The 26,142-nt window shown below is 41.1% G+C and overlaps 1 protein-coding gene across 1 annotated transcript in view; it reads right to left on the bottom strand.

Moving 5' to 3' along the window:
- Positions 1-2,285: 2,285 nt before the first annotated feature.
- The window catches only part of C5H10orf53 (chromosome 5 C10orf53 homolog), a 30,478-nt gene continuing 6,621 nt past the window's right edge, over positions 2,286-26,142 (bottom strand). The window contains 3 exon segments of the mRNA XM_026410843.2: positions 2,286-2,454; positions 2,456-2,537; positions 16,723-16,842. Coding sequence (XP_026266628.1) covers positions 2,286-2,454; positions 2,456-2,537; positions 16,723-16,842 — 371 coding nt within the window.

Here is a 26,142-nt window from a genome sequence, read left to right as displayed (position 1 = left end):
TGCTCTGGGCACCAGATGATTTCATCTTGCTGAGCACCCACTGTTGTGTTTAGTGATGGATTTAGTGAAAAACATTTCGGTTCTAAATAATAGGAAATTTAATTCATTCTAACCTAAGAAAAGTTATGGCCTGGGGAATGTGGTGCTCTGATTGGCCAGACACGAGTCTCAGCAGCAGCAGAGCTGGGCATGGAGTCCCAGGGAACATGTACACTGAGTACACCACTGTCCACCACAATGGTCAAAGGATAGAACCAAGTCTCCTCATTCCACAATCACAGAGATTTTCCAGCTACCAGGACCCAGGGGCGGTTTCTTCCAGTGGGTCATCAGATCCCCAAAGAAGATACTGAGAAACTGTAAGCAACAATGTGTACAACACACTCTCTTTTAAGGCATTCAGTCACTTCCCAACATGCTTTTTGAATCAAGAATGCCTGCTGCCCCTCAAGCCAGCATAGGGTATCTGTTCAGGCCAGCAGGGTGGAATGTTGATTGCCTTCAGGTGTTGATCTATTTGATTGTGGAGAATTGATAGGCAACACATGCTGTGATAGGCTCAGGGGAAGAGGCACAATGATGTAAAAGATGACTTGAATACTGCTTTGAGGTGCTCTCTGACCCTCCCAGGAGATAGACACACAAATGCAAAGTGCTAGGCATTCACTCAGCCTATGTAGCATGAGGGCTGCAGGAGACCAGAGGAGAAGCCCACCATTCTGTTGGGGGAGATGGGCGGAAGAAAGATAGCATCAAGAGAAGTTTGAGTTGGGCAGCATCTTACCTGGTGAAGCTGGGATGATGGGAGAGCAAAGGCCTGGACATGCATAGGGTCCGGCTGCTGGTCTCTTAGAGCTATGGGGTGGGCAGTGGGCCAGTGAAGCCAGATCATAAAGGGTCCTTTCTTTATAGCCAACTGAAGAGTTTAGACCTGATTCTAAAGCCACTTAGGGATGTCTTGGTCAAGGTCTATCATTGTGGGCATTAAAGTTGACTCTGGCTGAGACAGGTCGAAAGGGAGTTGTTTGAAAGGAAACCAGGAGAATCAATTACCAAGAAATCTGGAGAAAGAAGCTGAATAAGAGACAGGGACAAGGAGAAGCTCTAAAGCCAGAGGGACAGCCCAAGTCACACCACAAAGTCAGGCCTGGGATGAGCCTACAGCATGACTATCAAGGTCAAATATGGCAGCTTGCACCATGGACCATGGTGGGATGTCAAGGTCATAGGATGCATGGTTGGTATGCTTTCCCAGGCTACACCCAGAAACCAAGCATAATTGTCACTGCCAGAACCACAGGTTGCATCATCCATTCTTTCACTGTCCTCATGCCACAAGTCCCAAAGACAAGGTGTAGGGCAGGTGCACCCAACTGACCAAGTAGGCCATTTGCTCCTGTCACTCAAGACTCTGCTTCTACCAAGATGCATAATGTGAGGAGGTCCCCACATATAACATGAGGACAGGAAGCTAAAAAGATTATTTTAGCAATCCTGTGGAGAGTGGTTCACAAGAGACCACAGAGACTGAATCACAAGCTAGGAATTGAGTGAAATAGTTCAGGTAGGAGATGTTGCAATTCCAACCTAGTGCAGAAGCATGGTATTATCAAGTGCTGTAGTTTGGATCTGAAGTGACTTTTAAAGGTCCATTTATTAAGGGCTTGAACCCTACAGAGGTGTTATTGGAAGGTATGGAAGGTAATTAAGCCTTTAAGAGGTGGAGCTTAGTGGCAGGTGTTCTAGTCATTGGAGATGTGGGACCAAAGTCCCTTTCTCCTCCTTTCTTTTGTTCTCTGGCCTTGAGATGAATGATTGGCTCTGTCACTCACCCTCACCACGGTGTGCTGCCTTGCCACAGGCCTAAAAGCAATGAGGCCAATTGATCAGAGCCTACAGCTCCAAAATTGTGAGCCCAAATAAACCCTTTCTCTTTGTGAGCTGATTATCTTGCCTATTTGATATTGTGATGGAAAGCTGGCTAAAACATTGAGGGAAGGACAGATTGGTGATTTTTCAGGAGAAATAATATGGTAAAGGAGTAATTGTGGCTGTCCCCAACTTTCCAAACTAGGTAGACCATTGATCATAACTTTAATTAATGTGGGGGTTGTGGTTGGGGAAAAGAGCATTGTAAGAAGATGTGTTGGTTTTATTGTGAGTCGTCTGTGAGACACTGTTGTTTGTGGCTACTCAGCCTCTCTTCTTCCTTACTCTGGAAACAGATCTGCCATTCATTTTCTCCTGGAAAACTAATTCCTTTCCCACTATCAATTCTGTTGGTTCTAATAGGATTGAGTTTCCATCCTCTCTACTCCAGAAGTGAACGTGTGGTTCAGACCTGGCCAACTCAGGTCACAGAGATTGGTCTTAAGTGGACACAGGACTGATCCAATCTGAGCTGATAAAAATCAGGCTGTGCTTTTATTGCCACTCTGGGGAAGAAAAGGTGTTCTTTCTATTCAGGTTTCTGAGCCAGTGAAATGTCAGCCTGGGCCTGCTGGTGGCTGTCTTGTCACTACTTGGGGTGAGCTTGCCTGAGAACAAAGTCAATGCTGAGGACAGCAAACAAGCAGCGGAGACAGAGCCCTGCTATTGCTTATTGATCTCTTGTGTTCAGTTATGCTAGAAGCTGGACTTTTCAGTTATACTAATCAATATATTTTTTTTTATATCTTGAAGCCAATTGCAGTTGGCCTAACCCATTTGAAGAGGAAAATTTCCTGACTTGGCCATTGAGATTTGGAATTTTGTGCTTTACAAAGGAGTCAGGGCTAGAGAAAGATCTCGGGAAGTTAGAGCTGAAACTGTGGGTGTGACCTCAGGATGTACGGGGGGAGAAGGTGGTTGTGGAAAGAACCACAAGATGGGCCAATATTTGGGAAATACATCCAGAAACACCTCTAACTTCAAAGCACTGAAACCTTCTTATAAAGTCCTGGAAAAGTTCTTATAAAGGGCTAATGTTTGTAGCAAATTGAGAGAAACATTAAGACAGTTAAAAACGGTAAGGTTCTATTGGATGTTTTGGGAGCATTTTACAGAAAAAGGGAAAATAGATGACTCTTTAGAGACAATTTCCAGAGTACCTCTACTCAAATGCCACTGTGCTGCCTAGATTTAGTGCTTCTCTGCTGCTTTCTTCAGAAAGTACAGCAATCAACAAGTAGTTTGGATATTTTTCCATTGTGAGTTGAGGCATTGAACTCATTTAACCCATCTTCCCAGTGATGCTGAGTCTCCAGTGAATGTTTAAACGACTGGCACATTTTGGGGGGCATTTTGGGGGGTGTGCCGGGATTAAATTTAACCACCGAGCCACATGCCCACCCTTTTTATATTTCATTTTGAGGCAAGTTCTTGCTGACTTGCTTAGGGCCTTGCTAAGTTGCTGAGGCTGGCTTTGAACTTGCAATCCTTCTGTCTCAGCCTCCTGAGACTAGCACATTTAAGTTTTTCCCACATTTTTTATTGGTTAACTTAGTTGTACATATTGATGGGATTTACTGTTACATATATGTACATGCACACAATATAACACCATAATTTGGGAGATGGTCATATTTTAAAGATAAGAATTGATCAACTCTTGTAGTTGCTCTGAGCCTCTTTTGGTGTTATTTAGGCTCTTGCTTAAATTTTGTTCATTTTTGGAATTAGTTGCATGAACCTGGTTTGTTTTATATGGGTACTATAGCTGGATTATGTTTATTGTTGTTGAGGTAGAATCCCAGAAGTTTAGTGTTGAGAAAGTTACAAAAATAGCGTTATCCCCATTCTAACAACTAAAGGGGATAGAACAAGAAAATTTAGACTTGGGGTCCTAAGCTTGGACATGGACTCTACCCCCAAGCTTGGCCACTTTTTACCTAAATGTGCCAGCCTCAGTAAGTACCTCACCTCCACTAAAGCTCAGTTTCTTCATCTGCTATATGAAGAAAACATTGCATGGGGCTGTGTAAGGCTCTTGCAAGGGTTCAATGGCATTAGCCACCTCAGGCGATCACATCAGCTTATGTATAATAGGCAAGGGTTGATAATTGATAGACATCACAGTAGAGGAGTTTACTTCTTGGCTTTGACAATTTTTTTTTGTATACTAACAAAGTTCCCTGTGCTCACTGTAAAGATTTCAAACTATATAGAAGTATATAAAATAGAAAGGAAAGTTTCTCTACTGCTCTCCTATTTCTTTAATTTGTTCTTGGATAACTCTGGCAATAACATTCTTTCTGATATATTTTTCCTTGTGCAAACGTGTGTACATTCACTACATACAAACTGTTAATGTATTTGGGAACCAGTACACAAAAATGAGTTGTTTTAGTTAGATTTTTTTTTTTTTGGTGTTATGACCGAAAGACCTAACAAGAACAATCTAAAGGAGAAAAAGCTTATTTTGGTCCATGATTTCAGAGGTTCAGTCTATAGTCAGCCGACTCTATCGTTAGGTCCAAAATGAGGCAGAACATCATGGCGGAAGGGCATGGCAGAGGAAAGCAGCTCAGGACATGACAGCCAGGAAGCAGAGAGAGCCCTGCTCATCAAGGACAAAATACAGACTTCAAAGTCATGCCCCCAGTGACTTTCCAACCACACCTATCCGCCCATAATTACCAGTGAGTTAACTCGTATCCATGTATTAATGCACTGATTAGGTATCAAAAAGGAATCCCTTATTCTTTAGCCATCACCTCTGAGTCCCCCTTCTGTTAGCCTATAAATTACTTTCTGCCTCTGCATATTTGCCTATTTGGAGATTTCATATGAATGGATTCATATGATATGTGGCCTTTTATAATTGGCTTCCTTGACTTACCATAATGTTTTCAAGGTTCATTCCTGTAGTTGCATGTATCAGATATTTGTTCCTTTTTGTTCTAGAGTAGTATTTCATTGTAAGGAGACACCGCATTTTGCTTTTTCATTCATCAGTTGATGAACATTTGGGTTATTTCAACTTTTGGCTATGATAAATAAATGCTGCTTTAAGCATTTATGAACAACCTTTTGCATCAATACATTTTCTTTTTCTCTTGGGCATATAACTAGGAATAGAATTGCTGGGTCATATGGTAATTGTATATATTCCTTTTATAGGAACTGCCAGACTGATTTCCCAAATAGCTGCCCAATTAATAGTCCCACCAGCAATGAGTGTATAAGGGTTCTGATTTTTTCACAGACTCAACAACATGTGTTGACTGTATTTGTCAGTTTTGCATTACTACAATGAAATACTTGAGGTAACTAATATACTTAGAGAAAAGGTTTATTTAGCCCAAGTTTTGGAGGTTAAAAATCCAAACAGCATAACACAGGTTGGGCAAGGGCCACCCTCTGACTGCATCACCTTATGGCACATGGTATGGCAACGGTACGAGTGTGTGTCAGAAGCAAGCAATTACATCTCTATAAGGGCAGTGGGGGAAAAACTCAAGCTTTATAACAATCCTCTTGAAAGAACCACCAAGGAGAGCCTTCTGAGGGCAGACATACAGTCATCTAAGGACTTCATTAGATTCCACTTATCAAAGATTCTATAGAGCACTTCCCAATAGCATCACCCTGGACACAAGACTTCAATCACAATGGAGCCCTGGGAGTTACTCAGACCAAACCAAACCAAAGCATTGGCTGTTTTTGGTAAAAGTCATCTTAATGGGTGTAAAATGGTATGTCATCGTGATTCTCGTCTGCATTTCCCTGTTGACTAATGTAGTTGAGCATCTTTTCATGGGGCCTATTGACCATTTGTTTATATATACACAAATGGTATATATATATATATATTTCTTTTTTAAGAAATACCTATTCAGATCTTTTTCCCATATTAAAATTGTGTTTTGTCTTTTTGTTATTTAGTTGTAAATGTTCTTTTTATATTCTAGACACAAGTACTTTATCAGATAATATGATTTGCAAGATTTTTCTCACATTTTTTTGAGTTTTTACTTTCTTAATGATGTCCTTTGAAGGACAAGTTTTTTTTTCATCTTGATAAAGTCCAATATATATATTTTTATTTTTACTGCTTATACTTTGGGTGTCCTATCTAAAAAAAAAACTATGACCAAATATCAGGTTATAAAGATTTACTCCTAAGGTTTCTTTAAGGGGTTTTATGATTTGGGCTTATATGTACAGATCTTTCATCCACTTTGAGTTGACTTTTGTATCTGGTATGAGGTAGAGGTCCACCTTCAGTTTTTTGCATGTGACTGTACAGCTGTTTGAGCATCTTTTCTTGAGCCAAGTGAATTTTGAATATATATATATTTTTTTCCAAATACTGAATTCTCTCTTTAGTTCAACACTCTTTCAGTTGCTTCTTGGTCTTCATGTCTTCGGTGACCCTCTGCTATGCTAGAATCTGGTTTCTCTGTCAAGCTAAACCCAGATGCTTAATTTTTCACATTACTTTTTAATAGCAATATATGTACAATTTTAAATTTAAACACAAACTTAAAAGATAGAAGTGGTGTAGAGTAAAAGGTCTCCCTGTCATTGCTGTCCCACAGCCTCCCCAGCTCTCCCTCTCTGGAGGTAGCTACTTCCTGTTTTTTTTTTTTTATATATTTTATAGAGATCTAGCTTATATACATATGTTCTTCCTCAATTTTGCATAAACTGTAACATAATATAGATATACTTTGCTATGCTCAGGTTTTTTTCTTTTTACTTAAAGCAATGTATCTTGGAGATATTTCCATAACCATACTCCAAAGGTCTCTCATTCTTTTGACTGGTCATGTTGACTTCATTGCATGAATGAAGCAGAGTTTATTTAATTGGTCTCTTGTTCATGGATATAGGGCAGCTTCCTTTCATTATTTCAAGCCAGGCTCTAAAGAGTTTCTTTTTTCCTATGTAAATAAGTATATGTAGATGTAGAGCTTTAGGATAAGTCACTTAAAGGGCATAATGCTTAATCAAGAGATACATGCTTATAAAAAAGAGATACATGCTTTAAATTTTTTTGGCAAATAATGCTAGATGGTTCTGCTGACATTTTACCAACTTATACCACTCCTTCTGACTCAGGAATGCCTGTTTCCCACATCCTCACCAACATAGAGTATTGTCACTTTTTGATTTAGTATCTCAGTTTCAATTTGCATTGATCTGATTATAAGTGAGGTTAAACACTTTTTCCTGTGTTTAAGATCCATTTGTGTATTCTTTTCTGTGAATGGTCTATTTATTTCCTTGCCTTTCTTTTCTACTCCTGTTGGCTGTTAGTCTTCTTATTGATTTGTGGGAATACTATATTGATTAAAAATAAGAGTTGAAAATACTTTTCCCCACAGGTATTTTAATTTTTTAAAATATTTATTTCTTAGTTGGAGGTGGACACAATATCTTTATTTCATTTTTATGTGGTGCTGAGGATCAAACCCAGCACCTCATGCGTGCTAGGTGAGCACTCTACCACTGAGCCACAACCCCAGACCGATATTCTAATTTTTGATGGCAAGTTCTCTTTTTTTTTGTTTAAACACCAAACCATATTTATTCTTATGGAATTGAATTTATCCATTTATTCTATTATGTCTTTGGTTTTTTGACTCATAATTAGAAAGGCCTTCTTTATTCCAAGTTTATAAAAATTTCAAGTTTATAATTTTATTTATCACACTTAAATATTTGACTCATCTAAAATTTATTTCAGGAGAAGGGTAGGTATAAATCCAGCTTTCCTATAGATAGCTGTCCAATTTTTCTGACAATATTTAGAAAGAATATTCTTCCCTAGTGATTCAACCTTTATCATAAGATATGTTCCTTTGTGTATCAAGTTTGGATTTCTACTCTGTTTTTGGCTATTATTACTTATCTATATTTCAATACAAACTCTATAATCACTTTGTTTTATTTTCAAAAAGTCCTGTTGGTATTTTTACTGGGATAACATTAAATTCAGATTTACTTAGGGTGATTTGATGGTTTTTCATGAATCTACCTATTATACCCAGCAGCATGAGGGAGATAAGATGAGAAGGGTTTTAGAACTGTCTAGAAATGTTCCCAGACCTAAAACAGTTTGTCCTAAGACCAGCATCATAAGCCCTCAGTGATGACCAGGTCCCCTTTAATACAGTAGCAGACGATCAGTGAACACCTCCCAGAGCCTGCAGGTGGCAGGGGCTGCCAGTCTCCTTCCATTCACCATGCTGCCCAGCTACTTTATTAACAAGGTGTTTTAGCAGTGCGCTGCAGCTTGGCTGAACATCTCTAACCTCCAATTCCTTTGGAAGTAGGTTTAGCCATAGGAGTGGAGGATCAAGTGGGGCTTCTGAGAATTCTTAAAAGGGAGGGGGTAAGCTAGGCAAGGTGGTGCACAACTGTAATCCCAGCTACCCAGGAAGCTGAGTTGAAGGACTGCAAATTCGAGCCCAGCCTGGGCAATATTATGAGACCTTATCTTAAAACAAACAAACAAACAAACAAACAAACAAACATGAGGGAACATGCCCTTCAAGCCCTTCTTGTCCCTTCCTCTTTCTAGCTGACTGCAACACATACCTGATGACTAAAACTCAGTATCCATGATGGACCAGAGGGCTCCAAGCTGAGATGCCGGAGCAGAGGGGGCAGATGGAATCAGGGTCTCTGGAGACTGAGGAACTCTAGACTTTCATATTTGGTGTTCTTGAGAGAAACAAACCCATAAGATACTTATATCATCTAGGGCTGGGGTTGTGTCTCAGCGGTAGAGCGCTCGCCTAGCATGTGCGAGGAGCTGGGTTTGATCCTCAGCACCACATAAATAAATGAATAAATAAATAAATAAATGTATGTGTCCAACTACAATTTAAATTTTCTTTTTAAAAAGATATTTATATCATCTATATCTGTATCTGTCTTTATAACTATATTGATGTGGCATTGGCTTCCACAGTTTTGAAGGCAGAGATAGTTCCATTATCTTCTGTCTGCAAACAGGAGAATCAGGAGAGTCAGTGGTGTAGTTTCAGTCTGAATATGAAGGCCTGAGACCAGGAATGCTGGTGCTGTAAGTTCCAGTTTGAGTGTACGAGAAGACCAGTAATCCAGTCTGAGAACATTTGGCAGAGAAAGCAAATTCTCTTCCATCTTCTTGTTCTATTCAGGTCTCCAATGAATCAGATGAGGCTCACTCACACAGATGAGGAGGAAGTTTGCTTTACTGAGTCCACTGATTTGAGTGTTAATCTCATCCAGAAACACCCTCACAGACATACCCAGAACAATGTTTGACCAAACATCTGGTCACTCTGTGCCCAGGTCAAGCTGATTCATAAGATTAATCCTCAGAACTTCTCACCACTAACTGGTTTCAACTACTTTATTTTGGATATTTTCTCAACAAGCTGCTGAACTTGATTCTACTCTTCAAGAGCACAAAGGTGGAGAAAAGAGAGTGCCTCATAGCTGAGCTGCTCCTGCAGACGTGGCAGGGGCACCCATAAACCAGCATCTTCAGCTTGTGGCAGGAAGAACCTGCAAGGTTGTACCTGGTGCTGTAGGTCGGGGTGGAGTAGGGGCAGGGAGGGCTATGAGGAGGGTGTGATAGATGAGCCTCTAGGGATCTGAAGGCTTCTGTCAGCCAGAGAATACAGCATGGGTATTCCAAGAGGAAGGAGAACCAGGAGAAGAGCAGAAAAGAGTAAAAGCTATGATTTACTTGGAGGAATTATGAGAAACTTAGAGTAACCAGATCATATGTGTATAGGATAAGGTCTAGGTCAGTCGTAGGAATTAAAAGTCCTGAAAAACCATAATGAATCTGGGGAACAATTTGTGATACAATATTGGAGCAGTTACAAAGCTTAAAATAAAAGTTAATGGAAAAAGGAGTGCTTTATACAAAATTTGTAGCCATGGTTCTTAACCTAGTTTTGCCCATTCAATGTATGATTGCATTGATAATAGAGGTTGACTGAGCCACATGTTCATGCCCTGGCTATATTATATCAATCTCCATCAGAAGTGTCTGCAGATTGAACAGGCTGAAATATGATAGTCCTTGGGGAGGTTGCCCTCCCTCTCAATTCCACTCCTTCCCTCAAAAATCACAGTTCCATAATGCCCTTCTCTCTAAATAAAATACAAAATAGGTCTGGGGATGTAGCTCAGTGGTTGAATGCCCCTGAATTCAATCCTCAATAAAAGTAAAAGACCCACTAATATAAATGTATATTTTAACAAGTAGATGTATATAGAAAGGTAAATGATTTTTATATGTATAACCCAAAGTCTGCCCCCATCTTCTTGGTTTATGGGTACGAGTGAAAGATTTACCCATAAAACTCCAAATTTGCTCAGAAGTATCCTTCTGCATGGTCGAAGGACAAATCCACATCCTCCAAGGTCCCCCTTTCTGGACAGAAGTGGTGGGGGTTGGGTGCTCCCACACTCTGGGTGGCCTGCCTGTTTTGACCCACCTCCAGCAGGTTCCAGGGACACTGACTTCTGAGGCCACCACTGCTGCTGTGCTCATGTTGGGAGTACCCTTCCTGCTGGGCTTTGCCTCCACCTGAAGAGTAGACACAGCCTTTGCAAAATAAATCTTTCCATGTCACAGCTCAGTTGTTGCTGTCACTGTTAGCAAGAGCTGGCTAGAGGCTTAGGGACAATCAATCATGCTCAAGGAGCACCAACCACAGGATGATTGCCAGCCTAACCCCAATATACCTCCAAGCTCTGAAAGCAGCTTCCCTCACCCCTCAGGAGTATTTCCAAGCCCTTCTAGGTCACCTGGAATCCAGACCCAAGAACATGAAACCAAGAGGGAAAAAATAGCCCATTTCACTTGTCTAGGACTAGCCTTCCCAGCCCTTCTTAGGCTGATTGATATAGGGCAGCTCCATTTTCCTTGGGGCAAGTGCCCATCTGTATCTGTAGGATGTGGTCATGTCCTGACATCCCAGTGCCAACTATATCAAACACAGATGAACTGTGAGCAGCAGAATCACCCAAAGCATGTGTTACAAAGGCAGATTCCTGGATCTTATCCCAGATCTATTAAATCAGAACCTAGGAATGGGACTTAGAATCTGCCTACAGGAGAACGTAAAGCCAATACATTCCTTAGAGGTCGAAGTTTGGGTCATCAGTGTTACATATTGGGGGCATCGATCTTATGATTTGGACTGAGCCCCTCCTAACTTGTCACTCCCATGGGAAGAGGGGACTGGGAATGACCATTTTTCTTGGGTCTTCTGGGTCTCAGTTCTTGACCTCCTCTGAAGGAGCACTCAAACAAGGACACACATTGTCACAGAGGTCTGCGGCTGTGTATGCAGTCGTAGTCTAACACTTCACTAAGAGGCAGTCCCCATCAGAAAATGTGAGCCAAGAGAAGCAGCTCTGCCTAAAATGCCCTCCCCCAATGAAATGCCTGGATCGCAGGAACCATAGGCTTCCAGAGTCTCAGCTTCTCAGGTGTCATTTAAGAGATCTGTCCTCTTTGCTTTTTATTTGCTTAACCAAATGGTTGGGTCAAGCGGTTTCATTGGGACAAAAAAGTGTCTACACACATCACCATTGTAGACAGGAAGGCTACCAGGGTAGAGAAACCTGTAGACAGGGGAGAGGGACCATGGAATTTATGTGGAAAATGATGCCCATACAATAAGGGGGAGAAGAGAGGTTCAGTGGATTAGACAATGGAGAATGAAGGGCAGGAAGGGGGGATGGGAGTAGGAAAGACAACAGAATGAACCGGACAAAACTTTTCTATGTTCATATGTGGATACACAACTGGTGTAACTCCACATCATGTAATCCCACAGGAATGGGATCCTAATTACAATAAATCATACTCCATGTACGCATAATATGTCAAAATGCACTGTACAGACATGTGTATCTAAAAAGAACAAATAAAAATTAAAAGAAAAAAGAAAATGATGCCTAGACCAAAGAAGTATATTAGAGTGAATGATCCACAAACGGGCTTGATTTTGTTTTTCAGTTGGCATTACATTTTTTTAAAAAACATTGAGCCAAAAGTTTGAGGGACTTGGGGTATAGCTCAGTGATAGATGCTTAGCTTTCATGTGGTCCTGGGTTGGATCCCCAGTACACACAAAAAAATGAAGTTTGAAGTAGAAATCCAGATTCCTAACCTTTTTGGAAAAATCCAGAAGATTGATACCACCAGACCAGTTTCCTCCTGCACAGAAAACAGTGGTATTGGAGTTGAGGGATGGTCACCCCCTCTGAGCCCAGGCACCTGTTCTATTAGTTCATACCATTCCCCCTCCTCCTCACAGTCCCCACATGAGGCGATATTCATGGTCCTCCCCATGCTTTACCCCTGTTTTCTTATCCGAGCTTAGCACTCAGCCTGTTGCTGCCTGGACTCTGTAAGCTTAGGGCACAGGGCCCCAGAACAGCGGATCACAGCTGGTTACACTGAGTGCCTGATTACACTACAGTCTAATATGATCTTTTCCATGATCCTTTTAAATGTTCACACAGTTTGGCAAGAATCTCTCTCCGCCCTTTATGTCAGACACCTGGGCTGGTAGTTTCTTGTCTTGCACCTGGATTTGGCCAGCTGATGTGTTTCTCCTGGAAACTTGGCATCCACAAGATGGACACACATTGTCATCTGGGATGTTACTTCCCTATAACCCTGCAATGCCTGCTAGCTGGAGGTAAATATCACTAGCTAGAAGTAAATATCTAAAGGAGGAGGATTTAAGCCCCACATTTTACTATTACTTTGTCCAGGAGATGTATCAAATGGAGCAGCCTTTGCCACTGAAGGAATAAGGATCCTTTTGGGGTTCTCCCCCCATCTCCCTACTGCTCCCTACCCCCAGTCCCTCAAACTTTTTTTTTGGTATTGGGAATTGAACATAGGGTGCTCTACAACTGAGCTACATCCCTGGCCCTATTTCCTTTTTGTTCTGGAACAGGGTCTTACAAAATTTCCCAGGCTGGCCTTGAATTTGTGATCCTCCTGCCTCCGCCTCCTGAGTAGTTGAGATTATAGGCATGCAGTGCTGTGCTCCACTGGGAACTGATTTTGAACACAGTTCTCTTCTACATGGCTTTTTCACGGTATTGGTTAAGATTCTATTTATTTATTTATTTAAGATTTTAAAGGCCAAACCTAAGGAAGAGAGCAGGTGTAGCCAGTAAGGCCCCAGGCAGCAGCCCTGGAAGACCCCCTGAAAAATTATTCTTTTTAACTGTTAAAAGCCAGAAGAAAGAAATGGAGCAATCCCAAATATCTTTTTAAAACTACTGAGAGTGATATTTCTAATTTTATTCTAAAACGTCACTTTCTTTATATGTTCCACTAATAGTGGCATTGATTTGACATTTTATAAAACTTAAAATGTGATCTAATTAAGTATTGTTTTAAAAGTGTTAAATGCATCTGCGTGTCTAGGTTGTTAAGCACAGATCACTTTTCCCTTGATAGGGAGCAAGCTGTGTTTCCTGGCCCTCTGAGGGAGGTAGGTTCAAGGAGGCAGAAGATAGACGAAGGATCTTCAGATGTTTCCAAAGAAAAGTTCTTCCTAATGGCAGAGGAGGGTTAGATTACTGCTAGCTGGAGGTAAATGTCACTAGAAGATAGATGGCTTCTACATCAAAGTCTTAATTCTATTTTCAATGTTTACTTGGAAAGTACTCCTTCCAAGGTTTGGATATGGTTTCTCCACTCCATGTGCTGGGAGCTTGATCTCCAACAAAATAGTGTGGAAAGGTGGCTCAATTTTTTAAAAAGAGCTGACTGGGAGGTAACAGGGTCATGACCACTCTCATGCCCTCCCCTCCCTGAGTTTGTTGGGTCTCTCAGGAGTGGGTTGGTTTCCTCAAGGTAGGTTGTTTGAAGAGTGAACCTTTTTTCTTGCTTCTCTCTCACATGTGATGCCATCTGCCATGTTGTGATATATCCAGCTGCCATCACCTGACTCTGATGTCATGCTGTTTGAATTTTCCAGTCACAGAAAAGAGGTAAACAAACCTCTTTATATTATCCAGTGTCAGGTATTTTGTTATAGCAAACCAAAGTAGATGAAGACAACCACTTACACACACTTATGAACAAGGAAAAATCAAGGCACTGAAAACATTTATGATGTGGAAGGAATGATAGGCTTACTCTCTCTTCCCCATCCCACCCATTTCTTCACCTCTGTGACTTTTCCAAGTAATGTTGGATCAAACATCATTTGCCTCTGATCTCAACTGGGATGCAGAGCCCTGGGCACAAGCATCTTCCAGAAGCTTTTTGTACTCTGGATTTTCTTATAATTTGCATGCAATTTTTCCTTACCTGCCCTTCAGTTATGGTCATGGAGGGACAGAACAAGGAGGCTGCATGGAGCACTTGGTACCAGTTCAACATTAGGGTGACAGAGCCCCCAGAGAGGACATGGGATTCCACAGTGCTTGGAGCTGACATTACGATTCCCAGTGCAGATGGGAGGGGAACACTTGTAATTTTAGAATTCAGCAGAAGTAGTTTTGGCAGTGAAAATGGGAATCATTGCACAGGAGGAAGAATTTTCCTGATCCAATGCCTGTACTCAGCAAAGGCTCCGTCACACAGGAAGAAACTCAACATAAAATGTTAAGTTAAAAAACAAGTACAAAATTGTGTACAGATAATGTGATCCCAAATGGGTAAAAATCAGTTTCTGTACCTGCCTATCTCTTTATGGACATTCAGACCATAAATAGAAGAAACCCAAAGTAAAATATATTAAAATGTTATTAAACTTTTCATCCTTATCATACCTTTTCTTTAATGAAAATGTATTTTTCTTGTACTAAAATGTTTATATTGAAACAAAGATAGAATCCCATAGAATCTATAGAAACTGAAATTGGTCTTTGGAAAAAAATGAGACTGAATTAAGGGTCACTAAAGGCATGAAAATCAACACAAACACTGAGAGAAAGAAATTTTTTGAGCCTGTTTCTTACTAAGGCAATGATTAAATATGTTCAAAGGGTTCTAAGTGATTGGTAATCTGGGTCAGCTCTGGTAAGTGATGTTTGACCTGGAGTTTTAAAATTATATCTTCTATTTCATCACATGTGAGAAAAAAAAAAAAAAACCTGTACAAGGGGTTTCATGGAGTGTCTGTTGGCCTTTGGAGTCTGGGGTGTGGGAGGGTTTGAGGCTGCCCAAGTTCATATGTGGGTTCCCTACAGGCCTTGAAAGTCCTGCTCCTTCAACACAGGACCCAGTCTTCAGTGGGGTAATCTGCCTGAGGCCTTCTTAGCAGGACTTCACCTTTAATGTCATTAGATTGGTATCTACATTTCTCCCCTCTTCCTTACTCTATAACTAAGAATTTATCCTGCAGTCTGTATATAGAACCTGGTAGCAAAAAGAATATCATTTTGACATGACTTATTTTTATCCTGACCATAGCTACAACCCTCTTTATACAGTGCTGTGTTCCCCTCCAAAGGAATGGGCTGCTACTTCCTGCTTCTGCTCAGGACTCTTCCTGCCCTGTTCAGAGCATCCTGTTGGACTGGCTAATATAAGAGAAGCCAGGTGCTTTTCTTATTTTAAAGGAGGATAATTGAACGTTTATTTCAGTTAATTTTATATTATCAATTTAAAATATTTATTCCAGTGGGAACAGGAAATTAATCTATAGAAATAACCAGGTTTCCAAATACTGTACTGACATTGACTTTTGGTTCAGACTTCCAAAGGCCTAAATTCCTGCTCCTACCCCCAACCCCAACCTTTTCCCTTCCTTTAATTTTATCTGTTCCTAGCTCTTCACTTACTATAGAATGGAAACTCAAATGCTTCTGGCAATGATGCGTTATTAGTAAGGCATGGTGCTTTGTTATTAGATTGCATTTTATTATTTCCTTCAGCTCAGTATGTACCTGATATTGGAGGGCTATTCCTATGGGTCAAGATTGAGAGATGCTGCAAATGATGTGGTTTTATTATTTTTGTGGCCCCTGTGCAGCCATACAGGAAACCGGAGGCCAGCATCGCCTTGTTCTGATTGGTAGAGCCCGATGTCCATGTTCCGGAAGGCCACTTTGCTGGCGTCCCAGAATTGCCAGAGGCAGCTGACATTGTCTGTTCCATGAAGGGATCAGTCGGCATTTAGCACGGCTATTCTGGCCTCTTCACACAGTGGGTCTAGCTTACCATCACCTCCTTGGGAGAGAGAAATCATTTTCTTTTGGCCACCTTTACACTCAGTTTGATATTATATTAAATACAACTAGGGCTTCCACCAGGAGTGCATTTTCAAAGGCCACAGGCATTTAAAATGTTAACTAGGCTTTATTTAACAGAGTTAGTGGATTGTAAAAACTCTTGCTTCTGAGCACAGGGATGCATGCATAGTGCCAGTCTTCCAGGCCAGAAGCCCTCCAGGGCAAAGAACTCCCTAGAAGGTTGCTGATAATGCCATATACTACAAGCATATGGACTTTAATTGTCTTAGCAAGTTTAGATAGAACAAACAAATGGAACAGATATTACTTTAAAAGCAAATAATAATAAAGCACACCTTATTAAAGAGCAGAAAAAGCTATTATCTTTAAATTCCATCATATATTTGAAAGCTCAGGGCTTAAGTTCATTTTTTTTTTTTCTTTTCTGTTTTCAGTGTTCTGGAAAGAAGCTCAGTCACAAGCATTTTACTGTGTGTGGTTGGAATGCTCTCCTTCATGTGCTACAGGTTGTGGGGCTCTTAGTTTGCATTAAAAACTCAGAAAGAAGCTTACCAAACTCCAAGTCCTTAATGTTGCAATGGAAGACGATTTCTTCATTCACCATGAGTTCTACCACATTCCAGTCTTCTATCTTCTCTAGGAAGACATCATGTCCATCTTTGGTCAACACAGCTGGAAAACAGAGTGAGATGGGGACATGGGGACAGACTCCAGACTTACCTAATATGTAGTTGTCCTCATGGATGACAACAGTTTGTTGGCCCGATCATGGCTGTAAGTTAACCAGATGGTGGGCACATACATGGACTGACCTAATGTGTACTCACCCTGACTGGGAAGCACAACTAGACATGAAAAACTCAGATCTTGGTTACAAATGACTCCAGACCCAGAGGATCTGCTGGGCAGTAGCTTTTCTCTAGGAAACGGTTACTGACCTTTCCACAGGTTTAATCTCATAGAGATGATGCTCAGTGTCAAAGGGGACTTAGGATTAGGCAGCTTCTTTACTTACTGAAGAAATACAATTGGTAAACTGTCCAGATGGAAATTAACAAACCAAAAGCTTTGAGAAGCAATTCTAGTCTTTGGCCTAGGAAATCGTACTTAAAATAAATCCATTCCTTTTTCCTATAAAGGAAAAAACTAGAAAAACAGGGAGATTTTGGCAACAAGATGTTCTTTCTTTCCATATTATTATAATGGCAAAATTCCATGAAAAAGAGAATGGTCGGGTGAACTGTGATATGTTCATATGCTGAGATTTTATTTATATGTTTGTGAACTTTTTTCCCCACCTTTTTTTATTGGTGCACTATAGTTGTACATAATGATAGGATTTGTTTGTTGTTGTATATTTGCACATGCACACAATATAACAATATGATTTGGCTACTATCAATTCCCAGCATTTCCCCCCTTCCTCCCTACCTCTCACCTCTTGGTCCCTTTCCTCTATTGACCTCTCTTTGATTTTTAGGAGATCCATCCCAACCTGTTTTCCATTTTCCTCTCTAGCTTTTGCATATGAAAGAAAACATACAGCCCTCAACCTTCTGAGTTCCATTCATTTTCCAACAAATGCCATAATTTCATTTTTCTTACAGCTGAGTAAAACTCCATTGTGTATTATACCACATTTTCTTTATCCATTCATTCTTTGTGAACTTTTTAAAATAGCAAGAATAATACTTGTGATATAAACAAAAATCAGGCAATAAATATATATAATTCCGTATTAAAAATACATGCCCAATATCAATTAAAGTACATATTCAAGAAAGAAGAAAAATACCCATGGTTATCTCTCTATGGTGAGCTGCGATGGAAAGAGAAATCAGATTGGGGACATATTTTTTTAAAAAAAATCTTAGCATTTTCAATCAGTCTTCAGAGGAGAAAAGCAGACATTTATGTCAATTAATTGCATTTAATTACAGAGACAATTGCTGTTTCAAAATGTTGGAGTGTCCACTTCTTCATCTTTCAATCAGTTCAAGAACATCTAGCCCCAACTGTGAGCATTTTAATTGTGTGATTTTAATTTCACTTGTGGAAAGAAACTTCAGAAAGACTCAGTGAGAATCTCTATTAACAAGATAACACTGCTTGGGCCCCTGATGGCAACCCTAATTGACCTGCATCAGCTAATGCCTCTCTCTACAGAATGCCATGTCATTTTCTTTGGCATATTTATGTTATTGTATCCTGTTTAAGTGTCTTGTTCTTAAACATTTTTGAAGAAGGCACTCAGCTTGGACCAATGACTTGTTTAAATGAAGCAGTCCCGCTGGGTGGAATGGTAGTTGATTATCTACCTTTGATTACCTAGGGAGACATGCAGGCAGTACAAAGCACAGGTTTTGGGGGCTTAGAGTTCCTCAAGCAGCACCCCCCGAGGAGGGAGCATCAGTGGAAAGGTACAGTGAGGACTCCATGTTTGTTGGCTTTGCACTGTACTGCGGAGGAAGGGACTTCAATCTGACAGGAAGGCATCAGGAAACAGCTCCCTCTTTGGGGAGCAAGGTGCTGCTACTCTTCTAGTCACACCCAAGGCCAACTCTCCAAGGTTTGAGGGATTCTGGAGAAAATGTTGGCCAAGGAACTTGGAGGAGGAGTCTAGGGGGCATGAGCACCCTGCAACCTGCCCATATTCCCCTCCCTGAAGGGCCTAGCTGACACAGCCTCACTTTGCACCTGGGTTTGGAGTTTGTTTTATGGGGACAGTGTAACTCTTACATGACATAGTGTAGACCTGGAAAGAAAGAGGATTTGATTCACCAGTTAACCCACCGTATGAGTTGGAGGGTGGTGCTGATTAATGCAGGTCCACCTTATCTGTGAGCAAATGAAGCTCCTTAGGAAGAACCCTCTTAGGAGAGCATCTCCTCTCACCTGCCTTCCAGGGGGATGCCAGGAAAGGCTCTCATGGTCTCCCTCACTGACCACAATCCTTCCCTGCCCCTCCTCCAGGTGCCTGGTGTTAACACAGTCTCCCTGAGTAAACAAACAGAACGATGCTGGGCATCACCACTAGTTCTTGTGGATCAAGGGACCTAAGTCTGATTTGTATTGGAGTGATAACTGCAGCAGGGTCTACATCATATATTCAGCCTCAGGACACTTGTCCCCTTCCCATCAGTCCAGGATATGATGCACCCAGTTAGCTGAATGGCCAGGGCAGGCTTAAGGGATCAAAGAAGAAGAATCCCAAGAATTCCAGCAGCTCATCCAAATGCCACCGCTCTATGTGGAGGACCCATTTTTTTCCCTGAGCTGCTGTGTAGTTGTCTATTCAAAGAAAGGTCAGATAAACACACTTCCTGAAGCAAAGTCTGTGCAAAGGCAGTGGCTAAACTCCAGCATAAATCAACCAGAAGCTGTAAGGCCACCTGCAGAACACCCACCTCTTTGAAGTGGCACCACATTCTTCAAGAGGGTTCTGGATAAAGTGAAGGGACTCAGGAAGAGCTCCATCCTCTTGCACCCTCAGTGGATGATTTAAATGCTGCCAGATAGGAGGGCAGGCATACAGACAGGTGTGGTTCTTTCCTCAACACAGATGCAATGCGAAAGGCCATTAATGAGTGCAGCTAATGTGTAGCTAGGGATAAGAGAATGGCGCTTAAGGTGGCTTCGATAAATAACGGTGGTTCTAATTTTAAGGGTCAGTTTCAATTCCTTCCAATTGTTTTGAATGAGTCATTTGGCAGATTTAAGTACATCAGGCGGGGAGTAACCCTGGCCAGGACAATTACTTAAAACTCATTGTTAAACATCAGTATTGAGGCTAGAGTGGAGACATTTTTGCTGAGCTATTATAACTCATGGATAATAAAGAAAGAACAAACCTTTTCAGATTGTTTAAGGCAAGGTAAGTTCAGAAAAGATTGGGCATATTTCCAAAGCAGCAGGGCTTCAGGAAATGATAAAGGGTTATGAGTTTTTAAAAATAATACCGAGAATTCAGATGCAGATTTTACGGAGGAGGGCTTGCAAATAGATTTGCTTGCTGTGATGTTAGTGTTTGGCCTAAAGTGGTGGCGTGGAGGGGTGGGGAGATGGGAGGGGAGAGCATGTGCCCCCTGCTTTTCTGCTATTAACACCCTGGCTCTTGTCACCTGTGGTGATTTGTTGGCAGCCAGTATTAGATGAGTTATCATGCATAGATATACAGAGTTTACTTTATCAATCAACCACCTGCTGATACCACACAATCCTCAAATCTCCTTCAGCCATAAAAATGCTCCTCTGGATTTTAAAACTCTCCTTCCCCTCCATTCCTGGAGGAGGAGCAATCTGTGCCTGTGGTCTGAGTCTTTGCCTTAGCTCCACTGACTCCTTTACCTTCTGCAGAATGTCCCTAGAGGAAACCACCCACATTCAATGGCCCACCCAATTCTCCCCCACTCTTCTCTGACCATTCTCCTTTCTTAATTTTTAAAAGTACTCGTGTTGGGAAAATTTGTTTTTAATCTCTAAAATTTTGTTGGACTATAAAAGTAATGCAGATTTGTGATTAAAAAAATAAAAATTATAGAAATGGACAAAATTTTTTCATCATCCATAATTCTGCCCTAGTCCCCTCTTGGTCTAAAACAATAGAAGTGGGGTGGTGGTATTCATGGTATTCAGGAACGTGCTTTATGACCTTAACACTCTGTCATGGGGACCAAGCCCTGTCAATAAACACAGTCTTGCATTATTTTTCACTTCCACATTGTACTTCACATGCTGAATGTGCTCCGATTTATTTAGCCATTCCAATTTTTGGGTTTTTTTCCCTCCCAATTTTCACCATCTCCAAGAATGTTGCAGAAAACATTCATGGGCATACCTCCTTGTTTATGTGCAATTTTTCTTTAAAACAAGAAGTAGTTAGAAATGGAACAGCTGGATTCTACAGTATGGATTACATTTTAATAGACACTGCCAAGCTTACCTCCAAGGTCACTGTCCAATTTTCTTTCCCACTGAGAGAGTATGAAAGCACTCATTTTCTAAGTCCTTTTCTCAGCCATAAGTTCATCTATCTCTCGAGATAACTTCTGCTCAATAGTTTGGTGTTTACTGGCCATTCTCTTCTTGAAATTCCTGTCTCACCTGCCTCTGTCCGCATCCAGTGCCCATTCCTTCTATGACTTCTCTTAACACTCTGCCCCTCAGAGCCAGTCCTGTCAACATCCTGCTGTCTGCTTGGTTCTGTCTTTCATTGTTTCATTCTCCTTCACCTCCTGAGATTCCAGCATTTGACCTCATGCAGGTTGATTTACTTAACTAATCTTCATTGCTCCTTATGATATGCCTGGCAGAGTTCTAGGCACTGGGCGCTAGAAGAGAATGGAACAGAAAAGAACCCCTGCTCCCTGAAGCACACATCCAAGTGCACAAGAAGGATAATGAGGTAAATAGGTGAAATATATGTGGTTTCAGGTAGTTATGAAAAGAAATAAAGGAGGAGGGAAGAGACGAAAGAGAGAATGAGAAAGAAGAATTGAGATTTTAGGTGGGAATACCCAAAGAAGGCCCGCCCATGAAGGTGACTTTGGAAGAAGATCCCAAACCTGAGACGGTGAAAAGTGAAGACAGTGTTGGAAACAGCTTTCCATGTGGAGCAACTGCCAACACTTGGGTAGAAGTTTGCAAGGAATATCCAGGGGTCCTAGGGGAGGTGGGTGTGGCTGGAGCCACAGGGTAAGCAGTGGTGGGAGAGAGCAGGTCAGGAAGGCCATGAGGAGTCTGGCAGCCATTGCAAGTTCTTGGCTTCTACCCTGAGTGAGCTGGGAGCCACTGGATGTTCTTAGAGGCAAAGGTCATACTCTGACTCAGGATTAACAGTGGCACCCGGCTTTGGTACTGAGACTGCAAGGGGACAAGTAGGGTCACAGGAGCCCAGTCTGGAGGCCAGCGCAGTAATCCAGGCAGGAGATGATGGCCCCTGAACAAAAAGGTGGAGGAGGGAGGTAAGAAGGGGCAAGAGGGCTGGATTGTGGACATGCCTTGGGATAGAGCTGACCGGATGGACTGACGCACTTGGTGGGGAGTGTGAGGGAAGGGGGAGTGAACAATGACTGCGAGGTTTTGGGCCTGAGTAATTGAATGAGTGCAGCTGGCATGAACAAGACAGGGAAGCACCCAGGAGTTTCAGAGGTGAGTGTTAGGGGTCCAGTTTGGAAACCATGGACACACAGAGACTGAGCTGCCTTCTCAACATTCTGGCAATGAGAGCTCCTGATTAAAGATATAAATTGGGGAGTCATTAGCCTGTAGATGTCATTTAAAGTCAGGCACTCTTAATTCAAATTTCCTGCCCTCATTTTTCTTCTGAATTCCAGAACATAATTTCTAACTGAAGATTAATTTTCCCTCCTCTCTTCTTTGTTTCTTGCTGTGAAGGAAGTAGGAAGCAAACCCAGAGCCTCACACATCCTAGGCAACTGCTCTACCACTGAGCTTCATCCTCAGCCCTTAATATATTTTTTTAATAGTTCATTTTCCCCCACTTCTCTTGCCAGAAGCTTCGCCTTCAGAATTGGCTTCTTAGAGGACAGTCTGATCTCATCATACTTCAGTTCAAGAACCTTTGCTGGCTGTCCATTGGCATGGGCAAAACAGACCAGACTCTCTTTCTGGACACTGTCTTCCACCCGACCCAACCACTTCCTGTTCCCCAAACATGATCCAAGCGGTCCCCTCCTCCCTTTCCCTAAGTTGACCTGCTGCCCCGGAATAATAAAAAATGACACTTGTTGAGCCCTTACTATCTACACACATTTCTTAGTAGAATCTCACTTCATGAGGTGGGGATTCACATTCTTCTTTACCAATAAGTAAACAGAGGCTCACAAAGGCTAAATGACTTTGGCTTTGCCCACAAAGCTACTGATTTGATGGGGACAAGTTCAAAACTAGATTGGTTGGCTTCAGAGCCTCTGTTCATACTGTCTCCCTGCCTAAGAGTATAGGAGATAAGCGGCCAGGGAGAGGTGACAGGTAACATTGACAGGATTTGTGGACAAACTAGAGGAGGGATTTTTCCCCTCAATACTAATAAGTTGTATATTATAACAAAATGTTCATTTATGCTTTCTGCTTTAATGATTTTGGAATGTAAATGATCTAATTGAATTTTTATGATTGTGCCAATTATGGAGGCCGTAAGGAACACAATTTAAAGGACCTGCAGACATCAGCAAAATGGCAGAGTAGACGGCCCAAAACTCCCATATCTTTGCAGAAACATAAAAATAGACAAAAATAATCCTTCCTCCCACCACTGAAACTGTGAGAACCAACTTTGTCATAATTCTAGAAAATAGTCAAAGGTCTATAGCAATAAAGTGAGCACTAATCAAGAAAAAGGCAACCTGAAAACAGTAAGCAAGCTTTGTGGCGTTTTTACTTGTCCTTGACCACTTTCTCCCTGACTTGGTGTCATCTTGAAGACTATAGCTCACATTCCCAGTATGGACCCTCATCTTTAATTCCAGAGAATGCAGAGCAGATCCTATTGGCAGATTCTTGTGTTGTATGTTCTAATCCATTTGGGGACTTCCTGAAGGACTGAAACAAGGCACTTGTCTTTGCCTGACTTGGGATTCACACAGGGTAGAAAAGCCATGAGAAGGGTTTAAAAACATTGTGAGGCAAATGGAAAATCTACAGTTGCCTGGCAAAAGATTATAATCTGGACATACAATATAGGTCATAAAGTCCAAGAGGAAAAGTCAGAGAGAGAGAAAGAATTTCTTTGAGAAGTTAGGGCTTTCAAAAGCATTCATGTATCTGAACAATTTAGAAAACAGAGTGCATGCCCAGTGTGGGATGCATGTTCAGAAAAGACTGAAGATCCTAGCTTTCACCACTGATCTACAGGCTCAGTGAAAGCAGGGAGTAAAGGCGGAGGCAGAATTGTAGAAAACCTGGATAAGTGCTAAAAAGTGTCTCAACAGGGCACAGTGGTGCATGCCTGTAATCCCAGTGGCTTGGGAGGCTGAGGCAGGAGGATTGTGAGTTCAAAGCCAGCTTCAGCAATGGCAAGGTGCTTAGCAACTCAATGAGACCCTGTCTCTAAATAAAATACAAAATAGTGCCAAGGATGTGGCTCAGTGGTTGAGTACCTGGGAGTTCAAACCCTATATCAAAAAAAGAGAAGAGTTTCTCAACAGAGCAACCACACAAGAAATGGAAGGATTTTTGTTTCATTTTAAAGCTCCTGGCATTCAAGGAAATCTTTGTCAAAACACTGACTAAATATAGGCCAAACATTAAGAAGAGCAAACTCTGGGGGAAAGAGGAATTCTCATTTCCAGGAGGAATAAAATAAAATATTTGCTCTCTTGGGGTCATAAGTGTTTGTGTTGCTGAGGCTGAATCTGGGCCTGGTGAATGCCTGGCAAGCACTCTACCACAACATATTATAACTTTTGGATGTGTAATTTTCAACAAAAGCAATAGCAATAACAAAGCATACACAAAATAGGAAATAAAACAAAACAATTGTCGAAAACTGTCCCTGAGGAATAAGAAGCATTGAACTTATTTTAGATAAATTATCATAGTATTCTCAAGAAACCAAAGAAAACTGTAAACAAAAGCTAAGAGAAACAAGGAAAAATGAACAAAATAAGAATATTATGAGAAAAAAATCAAAAAAAAAAAAAAAAAGAAAAGAAAGAAAAAGAAAAAAAAGAGAGAGAAAGTCCTGGAGTTGAAAAGTACAATAACCAAAATGAAAAATTCTCTAGACAGTTTTGACAGCAGATTTGAGTAAGTAGAAGAAAGAATCAGAAAATCTGACGACAGGATAAGGGAGGGGCAAAAAGAAAAAAGAATAAAGAAAAATAAACAGAACCTTGGAAAACTGTGGGAAACCTTCATATGCGTATGTATGTTATGTAAAAAACAGCATGTTCACAATGGAAGTCTCAGAAGGAGAGGAGAGAGAAAGGAACGGAAAGGTTATTTGAATAAATAATGACTGAAAGTTTCCAAATTTAATGAAAGCCATGAAAATACATATCCGAGACTCTTGACCAACTCCCAGCAGGATAAACTCTAAGAGAGCCATATTAAGACATGATACAGTCAAACTGCCAAAAGACAAAAGCAAGCAGTGAGAGAGAGGAAACTAATCACACACAAGATGTCCTTAATAAGATTAGTAGCCAATTGCACATCAGAAGTCAGGGAGGCGAGATGCTCACAGGAAGACACACTTAAAGTGCCAGAAGAAAAAAGTAAGCCTAGTGCATTGGTCAGAGTTCTCCAGGGGAATAGAATCAACAGGACACTAAACTCATCATAAGTTGCAAATATTTAAGTCACACAGGCACTTAATACACCCCACTGCCAAGCATTAGAGCTTAGCAAAACAGTACACCATAGAGTGCCCTTGGTTTCCTGTCATGATCCTGTGGCTGACTGGGAACTGCCACTTGCTGCTGCTGCTGCCTAGCATTGCAAAGGAGCATCATCACTAGCCTGGGGAAAAAAGACAAGAAAAGATCAAAGTTTAAAATTTGAAACACAGTTTCTACAGAATCCATGTTGCTCTTTCACACTATTATAAAGTCAAAAAGTTGTAAACCAAATCATTATAGATCGGAGACAATCATCTATGGAGAAGAGTTTTAAGGAATGGACTCAGAGACACAGGTATGGCTTCTATGTTGCTGTCTTGAGGAAAACTTTTTCTTCTTCAGGAAACCTCAGTCTTTTTTCTCTTAAGCCTCTAAACTGATTGGAAGAGGGCCATTCACATTATGAATGGTAATCTATGAAGTCTAATGATTATAAATAATAATCACATCTAAAAAGATACACTGCAACATGTAGACTATGGTTTGACCAAGCAATTGAGCACCGTAGCCCAAGTTGAAAATGAAGGATCACAACTGTCAGCCAGTATATCTGACAAAACTATCCTGCAAGAATGAATGAGAAGGGGAAAAGTCCTGGGGAATGATATTG

Source organism: Urocitellus parryii, chromosome 5 (genome assembly GCF_045843805.1).
Source record: "Urocitellus parryii isolate mUroPar1 chromosome 5, mUroPar1.hap1, whole genome shotgun sequence".
Taxonomy (NCBI): domain Eukaryota; kingdom Metazoa; phylum Chordata; class Mammalia; order Rodentia; family Sciuridae; genus Urocitellus; species Urocitellus parryii.
Note: the sequence above shows the minus strand (reverse complement) of the source record. Positions and strands in the feature narration are given on the sequence as shown.